Here is a 21,990-nt window from a genome sequence, read left to right on the forward strand (position 1 = left end):
AATTAGAAAATCTTTAAAAAATAATAGAAAGTTTATCATCTATCCACATCGTGCTGCTAGCTCCTGCAAGCTTTTTTCATCCATGAAGGCATCGAAAACTACTCAGTAATTTTCCATATAAACTTATATATAGTTGTATTTATATATATATATATATATATATATATATTTACAGTGAAAAAAACTTGCCTTTTTCAAATCTTTTACGCAGAGGCATTCAATGTTTTGTAGGCTAAAAACCGGTGCTAAGGATTCTTTAATTAAGGACGAGGCTACGTGTTCGAGTAACTCACCTCATAAATAAGGGCACAAAATTTGTTTTTGCAATTGGCAAATCTTTTCCTAAAGGCAGAACGGTTTATTTAAAAGAACCAAAAACGGTGATCAAATTTTTTAATTTCTTGCAATGTAAAATTCTTTTTACTTTGAGAAAAAAAATGAAGGAAAAATTCACACAACTTGATAAGCGTTTTTGAAACTTTTAATTTGGAACTCTCTTTTGTTCCGACCATTGAAAATTCGGGCGTGTTTTAGTTTTGTTTTCCATGCAAAATCATTTACTAAAAAAAAAAACATCCGACAAGCTTCAGTGTTATAGCTTATTAAAAATTTTTCAGGCGGGATTCGAATTACATTATGAAATTTCCAATACGTTTTCCGGCTGTCGAGAAAATTGGTAAGTGAAACGTTCGTTATATAAAAAAAAATGAGCAGACAGGATTGAAAATTGATTTTAGTTTAGAAAAAAGTTAGTTTTGCAAACCTACTTTAACGCTTCTCGGGCAATAAACAATTTTTCAAAATACTCTAAAATTTCAGTGCCAGAATTTGAAAAAACAAATTGAAACGTTTTTTTTTAAACAATTTTTTGAAAAAATTTTGTTCAAGAAAACACTAAATTTGGTGGAAAAATATATATGTTTTTTGTGAATTTTGCCCAAATATTCTGTGCTACTTGCACCGCAACAAGATATTCCTGTTCTCGTTGTTTCTTTTTTATTTGTAGAAAAAAAGTATTTAAAAAATAGTTTTAGATTTCGAAGGTCTGACAAACAAGGGTCAAAAAACAAAAACACTACGTTAAACTGTATATGAAAAAAATGATTTCACACAAAAATTTGAAAAAGTTTATCATAGTATAGAGGCAAAGCAAAGCTTCCGAGCATTTGCTATACAACGCAAGCGTAGCATTGCAGAAGCTAGAAGAAAAAAAATTAGGCGGAAAAAGTCTAGTGCCCCATTTGAGTCACTTGCTTTTGCCAGTGAAGAAATAATTAATTAACTTGGCTCTTATATATTTTGATTTTATTTTCTGTGAAATTCAGCAAAAAAATTGCTAGCAATTTGAGTTGTAACAATTACCTCATGTTCAAGTCTTTAAAAAGTTGTAGTGTCAGTCATTTTTCAATGCTTTTAAAATGAATTAATTGATAGTAGTAAATAGATTTGATTCGTCAATAAGGACGCGCGTGTTTAGATCTCACCATCTAATGGACGAACTACAAAAGAAGTTATTGAGTTCCAATTTTTCGCCATGTACTTTTTTCTCTGTATTTTTTCAACCAATTTTGAAAAAATTTTTGGCTATGTTCTGCACATAACGGTCATTTATAAATGCACAAAATGGAGAAGATCAGCAATCGATCCGAAAAATCGACCTAGGAGGGATTCTAGTAGTGCCGAATTATGTCCCTAACAACCTTTTTAAATAATTTGACCGTCCATTTTTCGCTTTTATTGCAATCTTTGTAATACATTTTTGAGAAACAACGGAAAACGCAATTTGCTAAGTGCAAGTTATCTAAGAAAGCCTAAGAACCATAAAGTTCAGGAAAATTAAAGCGGCTAAGCTCAAACATTTAAACAAAATCATTGAAACAGTCTATTGCGTTCAAAGGGGTTTTTGTTTGTGATTACCACTGTAAATTTTTATATTGCTAATATATGCTGAAACACTTGCTGTCACATTTTTTTGACTTGATATTTTTAACTCGCTTGCACCGATCATGCACTTTTACCGAACTGTTTATTAGAAAAACAAGTTTTCGATTCGAAATGCCATTGCTGTTCGTGAAGTCAAAGGACTAAAAGCTGGGAACTTTACATGTACACTAACCATTCAAACTGAATTTACCACTTTTTGACAAATTGATTGTTGTGGGCAAATTTTGAAAAATAAAAGTTGAGTAACGGATCACTCTAAAACTTATAGCAATTGAAAATTTGAAAAATTTGTTTTTTTCTAGAAAATAATTTTGTGACATTTTTGATTGCAGTTCGAATCAAGATCAAAGGTCTTTTATATGATATATCTCTCGAGCTATCAGACGTTTGGTTCTGGTAAGTTATTTTGCGAGGCGATAAAGTACAGCCGAACCCATATTTTCATCTTAGTTGGGCCAAAAATTTGTTTTCTATATTTTGTTTTGCGATAATTAAAAAGTAAAGTATGCGTGGTCGGATCATTCGGTGCAATATGGAAATTATCTAAATTAAAACTTTTTTGCATTTTAAACTTCAATAAAATAGATTTGCATAAATTTATTTGAAATAGATAGAAATCACTCACTTTTCTACCCAGCAGGTAGTTGTGCAACACCACTGCCGTCTCCAGGAAAAACTGTCTGTCTGGGGGCAGAAGTGGTTTGTCTGTGAATTTGCGTGACAGGTCTCTGGGCATCTTGTGGATCTCGGAGCAATCTTTGTCCAGCGTGTGGGTCTCGTTGAGACGGGTTGTGCTGTCTGGGTTGTAGCGGCAGTCACAAAAGCGCAGCTCCCCCTGCATACAGCCTTCTCTGATCTTGTACATGAGAGCGGCACTGTTTAGAGTTGACACGTAACTGAACTCTTTGGTGACTAAAATGTCACACTAAATTTAATCTTTCGAAAACCTTTTTTGCTGACAATATAATAACTAGCAGAGAAAAGAGCTCACTTTATAATATAATAATAAATTGTTTCCAAACGATATCTTGTTACAAAGTTACTTATAAAAAATTTATAATTGCACATTAGAATTGTTTGGGAGAACACCATTAAGCCAACACGGCCCGTTTTCAGGTGTCTTATTAGGCGGAGAACAAAAAGTAGTTGAATTCTTCAATCCAATGCAAAGCACCTTCTACCGGTAAGCATTTTTTAAACGTAAAACCTCTTTATTCCCACCTTTAAACCGTTCTCTATTTATATATATATATAAAAAATAATTTCATTTTTTGTTTTCTTGGGTAGTCTTTTCTACCCATAAACTGGAAACCAACAGAAACAAATTCTACTTATTGATCAATAAAATGCCTCAAAGCATGCCCAGTAAAACCGTATTTTCTAGAATGTAATTATCCAAAAATTTATGATTAAAACTATTTAATTGAAACCGAGAAGCCCCATTCAAGAAATTGGGGGCAAAAGGCGAGAAAAAAAATTATTACAAAGTTGAACAATTTTCTAATTTTAAGTGTAATCGACCCTCTGTTGAGTTTATTTCTATTTATAGCTAATTTTTGATTCGTTTTTCTTTTTGAAAATATCACGTTTAATTCTTGTTCAGTAATGGAATATCAACTTGGCACTCTTTTCGAATAATTTTCCCGGTTAATTTCAGAACTTCGTACGCAAAAAATTCTTTTACCGTATATAGTTTATTTTCATGCATTTTATCAGTGATTGAATCCATCCTGTGTTTATAAAAAATTCTTCTGATCAGCCTTCTGACTTTCATTTCCAGTTCTAACAGTTTGGTTTCGTCGGTATTTGCATAAACTAAAACTCCATATTGGAGGATTGGTTGCATATAAGTTTTTTATATGCAAATATTAATTGCCGTCCCGTGAGAAACTTTCCAAATTGAAAAAACACTCCACAGAATTTCAAAACTTTGTTTTTTTACCTTTTCAATATGCTGATGAAAATTCAATTTACAGTCAAGATGAATTCCAAGATATTTAAAACATTCTACATCTTCCATTTGAGTGTCATTTAAAAATATTTGACTGGTCTTTATTCCGTTTTTTTTTGCTCCGACAGTATCTCATGGTCTTAGTTTTTTTGACATTCAGTGTCAATTTGTGCTTGTCTAACCAATCATTTACTTCAAGCAAAGCCGATTGATGTGCGAAAGCAATATAGTCTTTGTTGTTTGTGGATTTCAGAACAGTGTCATCAGCATACAAAAGTACCCCTGTGTTTTTGTGGCTATTTGTAGATCGTTTATGTAGAGTATGAATGAAAGCAGGCCAGGGATAGATTCTTGAGGAACACAAAAAGACACCAGTTTAAGTTCGGTCTTATAAGAGTTAGTTTCGATGTACGGATAGCAATTGTCAAGGTAAGATTCCAAGAGATTTAAGACAGGCCCTCTGAATCCCATATGTTCCATTTTTATTAACAGAATAGAGTGATTAACAGCGTCAAAAGCCTTTGCTAGATCCAAAAAAGTATTCTTCTGAACAGTTAGTGTTTTGTTCGATAGCGATGTTGACACTACTTCCAACAAGGTAAGGATGGCGTCAACAGTGCTTCTTTTTGATCTGAAGCCAAACTTAGTGTTTCGGATGGTATTAAACTTGTCTATATATGATTGGGCTCGTTTAAAAATTAAACGCTCAAAAATTTTATCCAGAACTGGAAGAAGCGAGATTGGTCTATGGTCTGAGGGGTCATCGATGTCTCCCTCCTTGAAAATTGGTACAATTTTTGCAATTTTTAAACATTTTGGATAGATTCCTGAGTTAGGCAGTCATTAAAAATTTTAGTCAAAGGGCCTGCTAGTATAGTTCTGGAATGCTTGACGAGAACAGTGTTGATATCATAGCAATCTGTACTATATTTATTTTTTAGACTTTCGATGACTTCAATGACTTCAATTAAATCAATTTTTTTCAAAAACAACGATTGCTGCTGACAGATAACATGATTTTCTATGCAATTTGGTTTGCTTTGTGAAGGTCTGGCGCCAATGTTTGCGCCAGAATTTCTGGCGCCAAACTTTGCTCGATTTCACTTTTCTTCAGGCGATTTTTTAAATCAGCTTTAATGCAAACCCTAGGTCGCCCATTATGTTTCCATAATAATTTGTCAACAATGTTTAACTTTTATAAAGCCATGAACTAAATTCTACACAATTCATTATTACAGTCGTGGACTATGAAATTGCGCATTCTAAAATTCAAAAGTCAAACAGAGAGGAGAAGCTGAGCTTAGCACCACTTGCGATACACCACAAACGCAAAAAAAACATAAGAAGTCGAAAAAAATGAGAAAAGTTTAAAAAAACTGAATGAACCAAAATATTCATAGTCTCGAGAAAAGACAATTAGGGACCCAGTTAAATCTGGAAAAGGTGTTTGATTTTTTGAAGAGTAAAACAAACGGAAAAAAATCAAACTTATAGATCAAAGATTAACCCCCAGACTTTTTCGAAGGCTGTGGACAGAGGGGTGAAGTAAGAAGAGACTAGAAGAGTATGCAGAGACATAGACGACAAGGCGGTCTTTCTATTGATAACCCTTCTTTTAAAAATCGGTGGAATTGTTTTTGAGAAAAACTGATTTTTTTTTGCAAAAAGTGAGAAAATTTTCCAAAGCGTCTAAAAAAATATAAACCCAATCATGTACATTTTTACAAAACCTGTTTTTATCAAATAGGAGTTATTTTAAGCATTTATGCAAAGCAAGACATTCAACTTTTAAATCAGCAATGGTACGAAATTTACGAAGGGGATACAACTTAACGAAGATGACAATGTTTTAGCAGACAGCAGTTGAGCTGAAAAGCTACAATGAACGTAATACCATGATACTTTATTACACGACAAGAAAATTCCGTGCGATGGCAACTAAGCAGAAAAAATTTTGGCAGGTAAACGAAAGTCCGACAATCGGGAAGGAAATATTCAATTGCAAACATACAAAAAAAAACGAAGTAAGGCCGAGATATTTGAACTTCGGACTTAAGAATGCCTACAGGCCAAGTGTGAACATTGTTAAGATTTATTTTGAAGTAATTCCAAAAATTGCAAGAAGACTAGTTTGAGGGAATGAATACTTGTTTCCGATTACAAGACATTTGCTTTCGCAAGTGTAAACAAACGGAATAATTTACTTGAAGTTTTTAAAAACAACAAAGATGTTTTCAAAGGAAAGAACCTCGTTAACTACACAAAAAATTTGAATTATGCGACTAAAAGCCGTTCATCAGGAAATTGAAGGCTGGAATTATCTTAGAACTTCAGATTTTTTCAGCATAAGAAGAAACTAAACTCTTGTCTGACAATTCTTAAACCTAAATACTATTTTACTGAAACTTCAGTTACTTATTATTTGATGCTGATGCGACTTTCAATCTCTTTCGTTGTTGAAGTTAAATAACACACAGAGGCCAGGCTGAGCTTTGCAGGTTTTGCGATAAAGAAAGCCGCCGACTCGATTAACCAAATGAAAAAAACAACAACAAACAACAGCACCCAAAGTTTTCATTTGTTAGTCCCAAATAAGTTTTTTGACAACGACTTGGGACAAAACACAATGACAAGCCTTGAACTAGCATGAAAAATTTACCGAGCGATAACTGAGCTGAAAAAAAATCTTATAAAAATCTCAAAACGTGAAATTTTTTAAGAGCAGAAATTTTAGAAAAACTTTTGATAATTTTTCAAAAATTTGATGTGCCACTAATTTGATTTAATTAAAAACATTTAAGTCTCAAAAATCATGGGGACTTAACACAACAAAATGCAAAATATGAGTCTAAAAAAACGAAAAAGTACTTAAAAAAAGTTCATCTATTTCATTTTTCTTCGCAAGCTGAAATAATTTGTAATTTGTAAAAAAATTACCCTGCTTAGACTTGAAATTCGATTAGAAAACACTTTACAGACCGAGAGGAAAACAATAAGTGATTGTTATTTTTCAAACGTACACTGTCAAGGTAGATTAACTTTAAAAAAAATGACCATTACTTTTTAAAAAAAAAACATAAAACTTTCAAAATAGTTTGATCCACCTTGTTTCAAAATTTTAGCTAAGAAGTTGTTATTGTTCAATACATCGATCGCAGCTTCAAAATTATCGATATTACCTATGAAATTGATCAAGCCACTGGTCTTTATCTTTTTCTCTCAAATTTTGCTTGCTACCAGTGATGTATTTGAGATGATATTTGCATTTTTTGCATCATTTTTGATGTTAGTAGCTGAGTATTGCTTATTGTAATAAATGGTACCAACTTTAAATTTAACAACCGTCATAATTACAGAGCTGTAAGTAACTTCAACAAAACTGCTCGTGTATCAGGCCAAGCCCTGAATGTTCCGATTTCCCTTTAATTGGTCTCGACTAATTTTTGGTAAAAGAAAGCAAATTTTAGAAAACTCAAGAGTCAAAATATCGAAGATCAAGTGTCAAAATATTAGTCGTACAAAAGGAATACGACCAACTGCAAATTTAGGAAAAACAAATTGTGCGGGATAATTCTCCGTGCACAAATGATTCGCGTTACGCTTCAACATTATGAATAAAATCTTCACAGCGCGCATAAATTATACCAGAGCATGGCCAAATTGCCCAATTTTGAACTTAATTGCAGTTGAAATATCTTATAAAATTTTGATTCAAGGAGTCAAGATTTTCAATGGGACAACTATTAAAGATTGACAACTATTACTTCAATCTCCAAAAATTGAATAACTAAACCAACCACACCAAGCATAAATATTCCTTTTTTTTCGAAAATCGGAATAATGACATCATTTTATGGGGCTTAAATTTGAAGTTCAACGTTTTATTTTTTTACAAAAGATGCACAATTTCAACCATAATGAAAATGAACTGCAACGTCGTCAGGTTCATTGACTCCGATTTTGTTTCCCATATTTCAATTTTTTTTCAACTAAATAGGTACACGGCGGACATTAATCAGCACACAAAAAATCCCATTATTTTGTCTCAATTTATTTAGAGATGAAGCGTAAAAAACAACTCGAGACGCACACTTACTCACACACTAACTCACCAGGGAGCGGGACAAAACTAAATTCTTGATTGCAAAAAAGTACGTTTTTGATTTTTTTTGGTGGTCAAAAAAAAATAGAAAAAGTAAGTACATAAACCTTCAATTTTGTCTTCTAAACGCATAAACTAAAACTTTTGACCGTTTTTTGTCTATATTTTTTTGAAAGTCACACAGTTTTTGAATGAAACTGCTGAGTTTATTTGTTGACTTTCGAATTGTTATCCGCGCAGACAAAATTGGCAAGAATTTTCATCACAAACTTCAATTAATGGATCTTTTGAATTTTTTTGCTCTTTTTCATGGCACATTAGTATAAAACTGAATACTTCTTGTTCATTTTTGTTCGAGTATTTAAAAGTGAAAAAGTCTAAAAAAGTATAAAAATTTGCATTCATAATTTTTAAATTTTTTTTACCTCTCCTACAGTTTATAAGCCACGTAAAATAAAAAACAGCTTTTAAACTGAGCATAGTTAAAAAACTATGCTCAGTTTAATAGCTCAGTTTTTCATTTTGCGTGAATTATAAACTGTGGAAGGAGGGGTAAAAAGAAATTGGACTTAAGAAACTATGAATGCAAAAGAAGCAATGTTTTTGAAGGAGTATTGTCATTAAAGAGATCCAATTATTTCGTCATTCAATTTTTCGTTTCATGCAGTAAAAACTGGTTAATTGATACTTGGCACCTTTTTAGTCTTGATGGCTCCTTAATTGGTTTGATGGATCAGTTTGATAGTTCAGTGGACTGGTGAATAACTGTCAAATTGATTTCTTATTTACCAAACAGGTGCTTCTAATTTAAAATTGAATAATTATCTCATTTTAGTGCTTTTCTCCTGAAGTTTTACCAATTTAAAAGTTAAAACACCATATCTTGCAAACGTTGAGTATTTGCCACTAAAAAATCAGTTATTTTTGTTTCAGTCGATTAGGATAGATTAATTAACAATTCTGCACTCAGATTAACACGCGAAATTTTTCTGTAGTATGGATAGATAAAAAAATTTCAGTATTCTGTAGATCCTATAACCAGAATGAATAATTCAGTTACCCTTTTCCTACCAAAATTTCTTTAGAAAAGTTTTCGTCAAAATGAAGTCATGTTGAACCCTGACATTGTTAATTATTAAAACTAAATCAGAAGTCATCAAGCTGCATTCGCTTCGCTTTTATTCCTTCAAAATGCTAAGCTGTTGGCATCATTACATTCGCCCAATAAATCTAGATTAAGTATTTGACCAATCAAGTTTTAATGACCTGGCCAACGACATTTCTATCACCCTGATGCTTTTAAGACTGCATTAAACTAACATTTTTTGAGCTCAAACGAGAAGCTCTTTCCACCTGTGATTGTATCTGTGTAAGTCGGACACCGCCACAATAGGTGCCTGGACAACCTCCTGCACTCTCTGAGAGCCAAGTTTGTGCTTTCGAACAGAATCTTCTCCAGACCATTGTAGTTATCCAGGTACTTCTGGCGAGATGATAACAGCGACACGTGTTTAAAATCCATCGCCACATAGTCCGGGAGGCCATCCTTCGTACTTGTGGTCGAAGAAGCCGAGTTTGAGGCTGACAACTTTTCATTCATCGAGCCGGCCACATGTAACTTACTCGACAAATTGAGTTCAGATTTTTGATACACCGATGTATCTGTGTACTGTTTTGAAAGTAGAAATGTGTCCCTAAAATTCAGAAACAGTTCCGCACTCAGTTGGAGCTTCACACTGAAAAAATGTTCGACCCTTTTCTCTAGTTTTTAGTCTCAGTTTTTTGTTGCATGTTTCAAATTAAGCTTGGATTGTTCTTCAGGTTCTGAAAACCAAATATTATATATACCAGCGGATTTAGGGGGCAAGGAGCGAACTAATTTTAAGGGGAGAGCGCGCCGAAAAAACGCAATTTTTTGGTCAAAAGTTTCCAAAAATTGCCTAAAAACGCCTTCTTTGGCCTGTTTTTTCAAAACTTTGCCTCAGAAAATCCATTTGGTCGAAGCAGGTTTTTTGATTATTTTCCGGGCTGTTAAATGTTGCCTCACCCTCACAAAGTTTTTGCGAGCAATTTTAAGCACTTTTAAGAAAATTCTGAAGGATCAAGAAGCTTCCTAGCATCCTTTAATATAAAAACTTTGTTTTGAATCTTATCCAAGAAGAAATTGAAAAAAAAATTGTCTCAATAATGCGAAAAAATTGAAACTAAGAGCATATAAAGGGTTCAGTATTCTTTTTTAAAAGAATATTTTATGGATAAGCTGTGGACCAATCAACTCACTTTGAAAAATCTGTAATTTAAGTAAAACAATATAATTTTTTGAAGGGTTTTTATTTGCAATTATACCTGCGGTCAAAACAATCGGCGCTACTTGCACAACAACCGGTTTACGCTTTTTATACAGATTTTAAGGATCGCCTATCAAGATATGAACTCAGGTGAAGAAATCATCAGAAATAGTAGATCAGAACATTTGCTTGGTAGAAGCACTTATGTACACTAATGATCAAGGGCGGATCTAGTATTACCGCGAGGGGGGTTCTTTCGATGCAACTTAATTGGTATTCCGAGTTCTTTCAAAAGTAACTGATATGAGAAAAAATTTCAAGATGATTTAAAAAAATCAAAAAACGAAAAAAAAATCTTTTGCAATTTTTTGTCTAAACTTTGTGTTATTTTCTTTTTTTAGTATGTGCCATTTAATTAGGACAAATTGGAAAAAAATATCGTCAAGTAAAATTAAATTAACGTCAGCCTTTCATCAATATCGTCTAATTCAGTCTGAAAAAAAAAACGAAAAAAAACCAGACCAGTTTTTTTTGACACTGAGAATCACGGCCAAAAGGGCCTCAAAAAGATACCACACTGCACCCTCTACGAGCTTTATGTGAGATGGTCAACATTGACTGAAGACTTGAAACCCAAGTTTTTTTCTAATCCTTGAATGGTCGGAACAACAACAAAAAACAATAACTGTCAGAACCCGACTGGTTAATTCTCAAAAAAAAATGAAGCTATAAAAAAATTTTGCTCAATTATTTTAAAATTAGTGTTATTGAATAAGAGGACAAAGGCTTTTATCTTTAAAATTGACTGTTAAGCTGTCTTTAGAATATTTGAGCTTTGATGGCTTTAAGCTGCATGCAGAATCCAAACCTAAATCTTCCTAAACTCTTTTTTTAAAACTTAATTAAATGCATTTTGAATCACTCGCTGGACCAAATGCAAAATGAAACGAAATAAAAAAACGTATTGCCGGAACAATTTGGTGAAACTTCAATAGCAAACGCAATGAGATCTATTTACAGATTTTTAAAAAAAATCAGTTTTTGAAAAGTAGTTTGAGGAAATATATAACTATTTAGGAAATTGTGATTCGCATTTTTCTTTTGTTGTCATCAAAAATCTTCTTTGAAGGTCATCAGCTAATTACTGCAATGATGATCGCCGAAGACTTTCAAGTAAGATGGGTGTCATCATGTTGGAAAAAGTGGGAAAACGCAAACAAACAAATGCAAATGCGTTTACCGAATCATTTTAAGATTCTGGGTTCCATCTAGGTTTCAGTGACTCAAGTACTATACTAAAAAGGACTGTATAAACCTGCTTAAAGAAGGAGCTTACCACCAGGGTTGTTCAACTTCGGGAAAAATTTGGGCATCTATTGATCGGAAGCACATAAACAGTGCACACAGTCCAAAGTTAGTCATCCTCAAGTCACCAGTGTCGGCCATAACAAAAGAAAACCAAGCAGTTATAAGCAAGGGTATAACAGACCGATCAAAATAACTCATTCAAAATAAATAACCAAGTCAGAGAAAAATGGCGTCAGCGGCCCACATAAATTAAAGTAATCTGAGCAGATCCCAGGTTTTCGAGATTTTTCAGATAAAGAATTCGCGAATTTGCAATAATGTAGACTGTAAAGAAAATTTGCAATTAGGGTCGAAGTTTCGTCCAAATTGGTTTCTCCGCGGGAGGTCGAAAGTCAAACTCGGGTGGAGTATTTTTCACAGGAAGTGTTATTCATTTCACTCCCACATCAAATGCTTTGTATTTGCCATTCGTTCAGTTGCAATTTTGGATAGTTACAATTTGATAGCCAGTCAGCTTTTGGTTGGTTGCTTAGTTTGGTTGGTTGTTCAGCGGCTGAGAGCTAGCAGGGAGCGGCTAATCAACAAAAGGTAAAATAGTTTGTTTGTGTTGATTTCTTTGATAATTTACAATTTTCTCTGTGGGGTTCCACCTGATATCACAGGTGTGCGTTATTGACACTAAGTCGCAATCACTTTAAATCTCGGCTGCGCGGCACGCATTCGCTTCGCGAGAAACTTCACGAGGCTAGCTTGGTAAAATTGAAAATGGATGTTATTAAGCTAATTTCAATAGTTTTAACTGTCGTCTAAATTTACCTACATGAATTTTAATAATAACTAAATCAGAACTGACCAAATCAGCACACAGGTGAAACCCAATAAAACTAAATTATCGTCTGAAAAATTGCAAATATTGGTTCAATTTGACCAACATGATCTTTTTTGCACATAGCTTTTATCGCCCAAACAAATCATAAAAAATTTTGCCGTAATTAGATAAATTATTGTTTAATCAATTTAGTAGACTTTTTAACACCTCTCTTAAAACAACAATTACTAAGACCAAAAAACAACATAGAGAATTTACAAGCCCGTGGCAGTTTCTTTGAAAGACTACCAAAATGAACTTTCAAAGTCTGAAAGTGAAAATATGGAAATTTTACTGTTTTATAGCAGACTTGAAAAAAAGATGCGGCTCGTTTTTCTAACGAAAATCAAAGTTACAACTTGGCCTACGAGTAAATTTTCAATTAAATGAAATTCGAGACCAAAGAATTTATGACGGTGAGAATGAAATAAAACACAGCTTCGGAATGGAAATTTAGCTTCTGATGTTCAATTCAAGACCAGGACGGACTTTTATCAGCGGAGTAAACCTCTTTTCGGATCAGCAACATCAAATAGAGACGATTTCAGATAATGCTCCAATTTTGAAAAAAAATTGGCGCTTTTTGGTCGCTTGTACCAGGAACTGAGGTTGACGACTTACTTAGTCACCATCGCGACCCAAAACGTTTATGCCGCGCTGCTATCATAGCATCTCAAAATGGGTATATTGCTACTTTGTGCGATCGAAGAATTTTTCTGAGTTTGCGCGACCCAAAAAAAGATTACGGGACTTAACGCGACCAATTTTTGTTCACTACTTTGCCGGACCCAGAAGATTCTAAGCAACTTTGCGCGACTTTCAAAACAACAAGAATATTCATGTTGAGATTATGCATGATTTTTGCTCTGAATTTGCGCGACTCATGTTGTGACCACTTTCGTCCATGTCGTGATTTTGCCATGTTTACGTTGCGACTCAAATCTCGGTACAAGTGAGAATTTTCGGCCAAGCGATTGTCGTTTCCCCGACCTAGTTCGGTCGCCACATAAGTTGCCGACCTCGGCCCGGGAATCGTTTTGCAGTGCAATCTAAACATTTTGGACCTCATTTGAGAGTTGATGACTGAAGCTGCCAAAGCTCCAGAACTTGAGCTAATCCAAGCTATTTTTTAGTATTAATTCGGGCAGAGTTCAAGTCATGCTTCAAGTCATATTCAAACCCTTTGTGGTAAGTTAGACTGCAATGAACATATGACCGATATTATATTCTCTCGGTGACCAGAAAAAGCAGTCATAATACTAAGTTTTTAGAAAAATGTAATTTGCTTATAATGATAGATCAAGTGGATCAAAACGAATTAATAGGACAAACATTCTAAATATAACGATTTATAGCCCAATACATTTAAAAAACAGGTTGCATCTGGAAGAAGTTTCTCAAAACATGCCTACTTATCTGCAGCATTGAGCTCATCGAATTGATCCTTAAGAGTTAAAGATTATACGAGCACCGCACTAATTATTTCTCAAGTAGACGAGTCAAAAAACTGCTTTATACCTGCGTAGAATTTCAGCAGTCAAAGCCGTTTGAAAGAAAAACTTCGCCATAATTCAATTTCAATTTCACCTAAATTTTTATGGCCAAGATTGAGTACCAGCCGCCGTTTAGGTTTAAAGCACCTGGTTACTTTGATAAAAATTGAAAGTCTGGTTTTTTATGGTATAGAACACGTGCTTTATATACCGTTCAAAGTAGTGGTATTAGATAGTGAAATAGTAGATTATAAAATTTGTCCAAATACGACAGATTATTCATGTAAAGTTCACTGGAAACTCTTCAAATAAATAAGTAACCCCGCTTAAATCTCTATGAAAATAGAACGATCAAAGTCAAAACTTTAATTTCTAATTATTCACTGGCTGATCAAATACTCGACTTGGTGTTATCTGTTGTGTATTCAAACAATAAAAAACTTCGCGCGGACGAAGAAAAACATGTAGTACCATTTCCGTTATTTTCAAATTAGCGTGACAATTCGTAACAGGCGACAATTCATAACAAGCGACAATTCGTCATAAAGCATTGGCAAGTAGAATACGCTTGCTCCGCTTCCCTCCGCTGCGCTTACATTCGGCACGAGAAGAATAGTGCACATAAATTAGTGTTTGCCGCTGAAGTTATTATTACGAATTGTCGCTTGTTACGAATTGTCGCCTTTTACGAGTTGTCACCTGTTACGAATTATCGCTTCACGATTTTCAAACTCTACTTGATTGTGAATACTATTAAAAAAGACGCGTCTTCGCTCGAATCAGGGAGAAGATGGAATACCAAGCAGCACACATTTTTGGGGAAAATGAAATCTCGGTGCCTTACAATAAACATTTAAATATTTTGACACCTTTTCTGCACTCCCTTGACCTCCCTGAAGAAAAACACAACTAACAGACAGTTGAAAACTACCAATTAGTCATTAGAGTAGACTTTTACAGCCATTTTTGATCCATCGAATTTCCCACCGAGTTTGAGCCGAAAAAAAAACAAACATGAATAGCCTGTCGCTGTGCTTTTGGCACAATATGTCCAGAATACTGCGATATTTGTTTAAAAAAGTATCTTCTCTGAGCAAAAATATTTGATATACTAATTAACTTTGCCTTGTGAAATGTCATTCATATATTTAGTCAGAAGCCAATAAAAACAAAGTGCCAATCAATTTCCAAGTTGTTTTGAGAATTTACATTTGGCTCAATGGATTTAAAAGATTATACCATTCCAGTTCAAGCAAACTCAATGGTTTGAAGAAAGAAACCAGGACAACTCGTATCAAGGCGAAGCCCTGAATCTTCCAAATACCGTTTTAAATCAACCAAAAAAAAATTTTTGGACATAATTTGAGAAACAATAGAAAAAAATACGTTCTTAATTTTTTGATTTTTAATGATTTTTTAAATTTTATCAACCCCCATCCCCCTCATGTTAGTGAAGTACATTTTTTGAGTCTGGTAACGCTCTAATAAAAGCAATTGCTTGCCTTAATTCAATAAGGAATTATTTAATTGCCGCTTAGGCTTAAGTAGCAGGAAAAATATCGCGCGTTTATTATCCAAAATTGGCCAAATCAGCAGCTTTCAAACCCCCATAGCTTACGGAAAACAATCGCAGGTAGGCTATTTTCTCAAATTTGAGCTCAAGGCAGCATTTTGGGAGTATAAAAGAAAACACGTCACAAATGGCTAGCTAAAAATCAAAATTGGTCTGGAGAAAAAACCAACCCGGGCACAATTATTTCGTCTTTGCTTCAAAAAAAGAGGGGAAATGAGTCATAACTGCAAGGAAACAAAAAACACTGAATTTTTTTACACGAGGCGAAGTTTCACTTCGCATACACAAGCAAAAATATGATCGATAACGCTGAGTAAAACTTTCAGTCTACAAAATTTCTTAAGTGACGCACGCCAATTATGACGCATTGGAAGTACCAGTCAATTTGAAAAAAAAAATACCAACTAACTTGCCACATTTTATAGAGCATTCTATGTAGCAGTATTAACATGAAAAAGTTTTAAAAAAAACTTTAATTGAGATTTTTTTGTGAAAACCATCACCCCACACGCCATATCAAGTACAAAGTGATAAATTTCGCTCCTAGTAACAAATCAATATGGCAAATAAGCTTTCTTTAACCAATATAGAACGATTTCAATGACGGATTAAATCTGGCTTACGCGTTAATAGCGCGAGATATATCGCGGGTTAACTGTCCCAAATTGGCCATAATGGCAATCTTAAAGCCCACATAACTTTACAAAAAACGATCACATGTGAAATATCTTTCCAAATTTACGCTCAAGACAACAATACTTTTTGATTGATATAAAAAATCTCGTCAAAAATGACTAATTGAAAAGTCGAAATTTGTCTGAAGAAAAAAAACCCACCCCGAGCACAAATATTCCGTTACTTTCGTATCGAAAGTCGGAACAATAAGTGTTTGAAACTTGTCATTTTGAGTAGATCTGATTTTTGGCTCCATAAACTAATTTTTAATTCCAATTTGTCGTTTGATCTCATTCTACAACTTTGTTATAACAATGATTTCAAATTAGAATACCTTTGTTTTATTTAGTTTGAGAATTTCAAGATCTTTTTGAGAAATCCAGTTACCACTATGGAATAATTGAGACTGTTTTGGAGTCCACGACAAATTAGCTTGTCTGGACTCAATGCCTATCAGTTATATGGTACTGCATTTCGCGTTCAATTGTTGATGCAGTATCCTATGCGTAAGCACGTCAATTCTAGAGCATTGTTTAAGGAGGCTTGTTAAATGAAGTATCTAGTTATTTAGCACCCTAAAAGTTGTCCAATGCTAGAAAATCATGCTGGCATTTTTAAAAAAATATGCATCAATTCATGCGCTATGTTAAGGTGAATAGCTCTAGCTGTTTTTAAGCACGAAATAAACTATCAACAGTAAGGTTCAACTTGAGTTTTAAATATACCACTGGTATTATACTCCACATTTAAAGAAACAAATGCAGGTAGGGTATGCTGTAATTAAGGCACTATAACTTATCCTGTTTCAAACCCCAAATTAAGAAGCTCGAACTGTTGAAAAATGATTGGGAAGATCGCTAAAACCAAACGCCATCAGAACCAAAAATCATCATCATAAAAGCTTATTTCGGCATTGCACCTTGTCAAAAAAACTTGTCCAGCTTAACGCCCGGAAGGGGATGCTCACCTCTTTCGGCTCAAGAATTCGATCATTTTACTCCCCAAAGGGTCCCGCATTGGAAGTAAATTACGATACCACTTTCAGCGCCAACAATTCAACCTTGAGGGAGGGAGAGCATGCGTCGTAAAAAAGACATTTTGGTCAAAACCTTCCAAAAAGGACCAAAGCGGCATTTTGAAACGTTTTTTTATTTACCAGCAGCTCTGAAACTGTTGGAAAAATTGAGCGTTTTTGGTGTTAAATGAAAGCTCGATAAGGTTTTTGAAAAATCTTTTTGAAAAATTGTTGAATCCTTTGTATAACTCTTAGATATTCCCCGGCTTCTAAGTATCATTGCCCTTTAAATCAAGCCCTTAACATGTATCTTTTGCATTTATCCATCTACAGATATTAACTTCTCAGAGAGATTCAACAGGAATTCAAAATTTTTACAGGAACGATTAGTCAACAGCATGCATGGTTCATTAAAAACATGGTCAAGAGAAAGTTGGAAAAGAGTTACAGAAAAAATTTCAAAGAAAACAATAGATGGCCTTAAAACCCTTTGAATTTCAACAATATGCACGAAATAAGGTGAACAGGCCGATAGAAAAGCATCAAATGGCTATTGATTTTCGAGAGAAGGCTGTATTTCATAAGATATACCATGATCTCCAGCATTTGAGATAAAAGAATCGAATCTGAAGATATCTCATTTTTGTAAACTATAAATATACCTCTTAATGCGCTGATGTCAAAACCCAGAGATAAAATATTTAAATTAGCTTTAATTTCTATGGCATTTACTAAATCAACATGAACTGCAAAAAAAACAAGTCGGTCAAAGTTATCCCTTCATTGTCATTCATACAACTCTTCCAACATATGTGCATTTGGGATATGTGAGTTTTAGTCTTTCCCACTGGACGAAAAACATGTCTGCTATGTTTAATCTGTAGAGGATCTTCCCTGTTAGAGAAAGAGTCTCCGTTCTACAGATGCTTTCCACAAACACAATAGTCACTCGGTTGAAGGTCAGCATATTAGTCTAAGCAACAAAACACAACTATCACAATCATTTTTTCATGCAATGCGATGTTCATTAACAAAACGCGCATGTTAATATCGTTCCAATTTTTGAATAAAGCGACGGAATAATTGTCGGGGTGTTTTGTCGTTTTTTATACCATCTGAAAGGTACTTATGTCAAGAACTCAGCTAAAAAACATCTTATACCCTCGATCGTTTTTCGTAAAACCATGGGGGTTTCAAAATGCGGATTTGGCCAATTGGGGATAATTAACGCGCGATATATTTCGAGCTATTTAAGCCTAAGCGGCAAACTAAATCGTTCCAATTTGAATTGAGGCAAATAAACTTATCATATTATTGCGTTACCAGACTCAAATTGTGTGACTTTTTATTTACTAAGTTTGAGGGCGAGATGAAATGAATGAAAAAAAAATAATTTTTTTGAATTTTCTTATTTTATCAATTTTTGACTAAAAAACCTTTTTCTTTGACTTTACGGTAGTCGGTAAATTCAATTCTTCAACCTGATACAAAAAGTGTTGTTTCTGCTACGCCCACTTCGCGCTTGAAACCAAGCGGATAAAATCGAGTCATTTACAGCGGATAAAATTGAGTTTAACAGGCAATTTTTCTATTTTGAGGAAACAAAATTTTCATTCATCTACTTGGCAAATATATTATTATCTCCGGAACCTATCACTTGTTAACGTCATTCATTTAATTCATTTTGGTACTTTCTCCGTTGATTTTTTTCAATTTTCTAAACAGAGCCATGAGAAGGTTAGAGAAGTAGAAATTTGTAATAAAAATGCAAAATAAAGATTTTAAAAAATCCTTGAACGACATTAACTGCACCATTAAACTTAACAAGGAGATTTCGAAATGCCAGAAATATGCCGAACATTCAAAAAGTCAATTATGCGGGAACTAAGCCGACAAAATTAAGCAGACAGGCGATAGTCTAAATTAGCCCAAAGTTTTCAGTTTGCAAAAAAAGCACCGACTGGATTCGAACTCGCAACATGGATATTACCACTACGCCAAGTAGGCAGAATTCTCCTGCAATTTGAATTTATTAAAAAACAAGTAAAACACAAGTAACATTTTCACAATGAGTACTCGGTGAAAGAAATTTTTTACGGGAAAAAAATCTAGTACCCGTTTGCAACACCATAGCTTAAATTTATTATTCCGCTGGGAAATCTAAAAACTTGAAGCAACTTTTGAAACTAGAGATATTTCACGTTTTTTTGCGCCATTTCCGTTTCGTAACTGGAAAGCGCAATTTAATTCCACACTAAAGGAAGATTTTGAATTGAACTCAAACACATAGCCAACAGACGTTTGGAAATGAATTAACAAACGCAAGGAAACAGAAAAAAACTTAACCTTTAGAATCTATTTGAACTTCAAGCCAATTTAATGATTGTCACTTTTTTGATCAAATTAACTCAATTTGAGAAAACCGAATCAACTGGTGAAATTTTTATTCAGCTACTCAGAAAATCGATAAATTATAATCCACTTAGGAAACTAGAAGTCGTTTACGTTTTTCACGCCATGTCTACTTTCATTTTTGGAGAGCGCAATTTACCTTGCTTTCAGCAGATGAATTTGAATTGAACTCAAAACGAGCATATATACTTAAGTGCACTCAAAAACTCTTAATATGTATGAATGCTTATCTGTAGTTCTTAGAGCTTTTTCAGACTTTTTCCTGAAAAAAAAGACATCACGACCTATATAATTGAAAATCACTTCGCTCTTTTACGCTTTCACCTATATTTTTCCATAATGAACGACATACACACGCTAAGATATTCTAGCTTAAGAGCCCATACTTTACTTACAATGAGTGCGGCTATACACACTGGCAGGCATGTTCCTGGCCCATTGACCATCAGCAGATCTGGATTGATCCAGAGTGCTCTGGGAATAGTGGAGAGACAGGCCAGAAGGGTAGAAAAGATTGAAGTGAGGTAAGACTGACCCACTTCTCGACTCCTGGGAATCAGTTGGATGCAATTAGGGTCCACCTAACAGACAACAAACTGACTGATACACGAAGACATGAAATAAGGCATTTAACATCGGAGCCGATGCAAGCCAAAATGATTGATTGGCGAAAACAAACATTCGTTAAGCTTCTGTCAGCTCAGATATTGTTTCCTAGTTACCAAATAGTCATAGACTAAGTCAAAGTAGTCACAGACGCGTTTTTTAATTATACATACAACTATTGTAGAAAAATTGAAATCTTAGACTGTTTTTCACTGTTAAAAAAGACTTCACTAGCACGACGAATTATGGTACTTAAAATTGGTGATTTGCAGTTAAGAGTTCGGCAATATGTAAGCTGTGAATATACATCACTTGATGCTAGAATAGCGATTTAATGTTATAGCCAACAGAGGAAACCAAAAAGATTGAATTCAAACATTTTTCTACTTCAGAACAAAAATTAAATCACGTTAAGCTCTGTGCACTTCCAGAAACTTTTATTGAGTCAACAGGTAATTAGTTTTTTCCGGTGGTACTCAAACTCAAGCCTGGAATCAAAAGCAAACCGCAAAACATCAAGCTTCGCACCACTAGCAAATCCACGCAAAATTAGCATTGCAATGGTTTGAAAAAGAACAACATTTTCATTGCAAGCTTAGCACTGCCAGCTAGCAAATGTTTTCGAAAAATGTCAAGCCACAAATACAAAAACTCCAAATGCTTGTCTCAAATGACGATTCATTTGAGGAAAAACAAGTTCAGCAACACAGTCGTCGGGTTTAATAACTATTTAGAGAATTTCATCGAGCGGTAACTGATCCGACGAAAATTGGGTAAACGCAGGTTCCATTGAGACGGAAAAAATAAGTTGACATGAAAACTTTGAGGTATAAAATACTGATTTTCTAAAAGTTTACCACCACAACCCGGAAACACGAAAGACCTCTTTTCTTTTCAAACCACGCTAAATTCGGTCAATGAGCTGAAACCATACACGCCGAATAAAACAAAAAAGAAATTAAACTAAGTATTACATAAAGTCAGGAGTTAGTAGATTTATAAATTACAGAAACTAATATACAGACAGACAAAACATAAAGAGACAGACAATAGGTCGACAATTTTTTGAAGCGGAAAGCTTTCAGTAAAAAAAAAACAGAACCTCATCGGATTTGAAGCTACACCCTATGCGGTCCCAGCAAAAGAATTTGAAAATATTGTATGTCAAGCTATCAAATGATTCAAGTGATTTTGTTGAACACATTGTTAACTTGAAAAAAGTCTTCATTTCAGATTTGACAACGCTTGCTAGTCGCAAACGTAAATATTTCGATCTATTTCCAAACAATTTTCGCTCAAGAAAAAGTTTTTAGTAACTTCGGATAGATAGCCCATTTTTTTCAAGCAATCTTGGATTGAACATGACAGCTCAAACAGGTTGACTTCTTTGCAACCGAAACAATTTGTGTGCAAAAAAAACTCTCTAACCGATCTCAGCTTCAGTTTTTTAATAGACATGTGGTCTGTGTTGGCCAGGAAATAGTATCTAGGATTGTATATCTCTTTCTGCATGTGATCCAACAGTCTCAGCATCTCAGTCGTGTGTCCACCAGATCCAAGCACTACCAGAGTTCGCTTTTTTCGTCTATCTAATTCACTGCCCAAAGAAAGAGGCGTTTTTGCCTTCAGCTTCAAGAAAAAGAACCTCGTCAGGTAAACTGCTAGTATTAAAGACCCAACAAAAGCTGGGAGTATGTCTAAGGTCATTACATCTGAAAGAAAATTTCTCCGAGCTCCAAAATTTTATCAGATAAA

The 21,990-nt window shown here is 34.2% G+C and overlaps 2 protein-coding genes across 2 annotated transcripts in view; both read right to left on the reverse strand.

Annotated features, from left to right (window-relative positions):
• LOC134857040 (protein Wnt-2b-A-like) overlaps window positions 1-12,528 on the reverse strand; it is a 65,299-nt gene extending 52,771 nt beyond the window's left edge. The window contains exons 1-3 of the mRNA XM_063873377.1: window positions 11,622-12,528; window positions 9,318-9,691; window positions 2,570-2,856 (exon numbers count right to left, since the gene is read on the reverse strand). Of these exons, the coding sequence (XP_063729447.1) occupies window positions 2,570-2,856; window positions 9,318-9,691; window positions 11,622-11,791 (831 nt within the window). The 5' untranslated portion in view covers window positions 11,792-12,528. The remainder of the gene's footprint in view (window positions 1-2,569; window positions 2,857-9,317; window positions 9,692-11,621) is intronic.
• A 5,382-nt stretch (window positions 12,529-17,910) lies between these two features.
• Window positions 17,911-21,975, reverse strand: LOC134848940 (UDP-N-acetylglucosamine transferase subunit ALG14 homolog). The gene is made up of 3 exons (XM_063866472.1): window positions 21,664-21,975; window positions 20,025-20,210; window positions 17,911-18,190 (listed from the first exon to the last, which is right to left on the reverse strand). The coding sequence occupies exons 1-3, from the start codon at window positions 21,940-21,942 to the stop codon at window positions 18,008-18,010; spliced, it is 648 nt and encodes a 215-aa protein (XP_063722542.1). The 5' UTR covers window positions 21,943-21,975; the 3' UTR covers window positions 17,911-18,007.
• Between the last annotated feature and the right edge of the window lie 15 nt (window positions 21,976-21,990).

Source organism: Symsagittifera roscoffensis, chromosome 1 (assembly GCF_963678635.1).
Source record: "Symsagittifera roscoffensis chromosome 1, txSymRosc1.1, whole genome shotgun sequence".
Taxonomy (NCBI): domain Eukaryota; kingdom Metazoa; phylum Xenacoelomorpha; order Acoela; family Convolutidae; genus Symsagittifera; species Symsagittifera roscoffensis.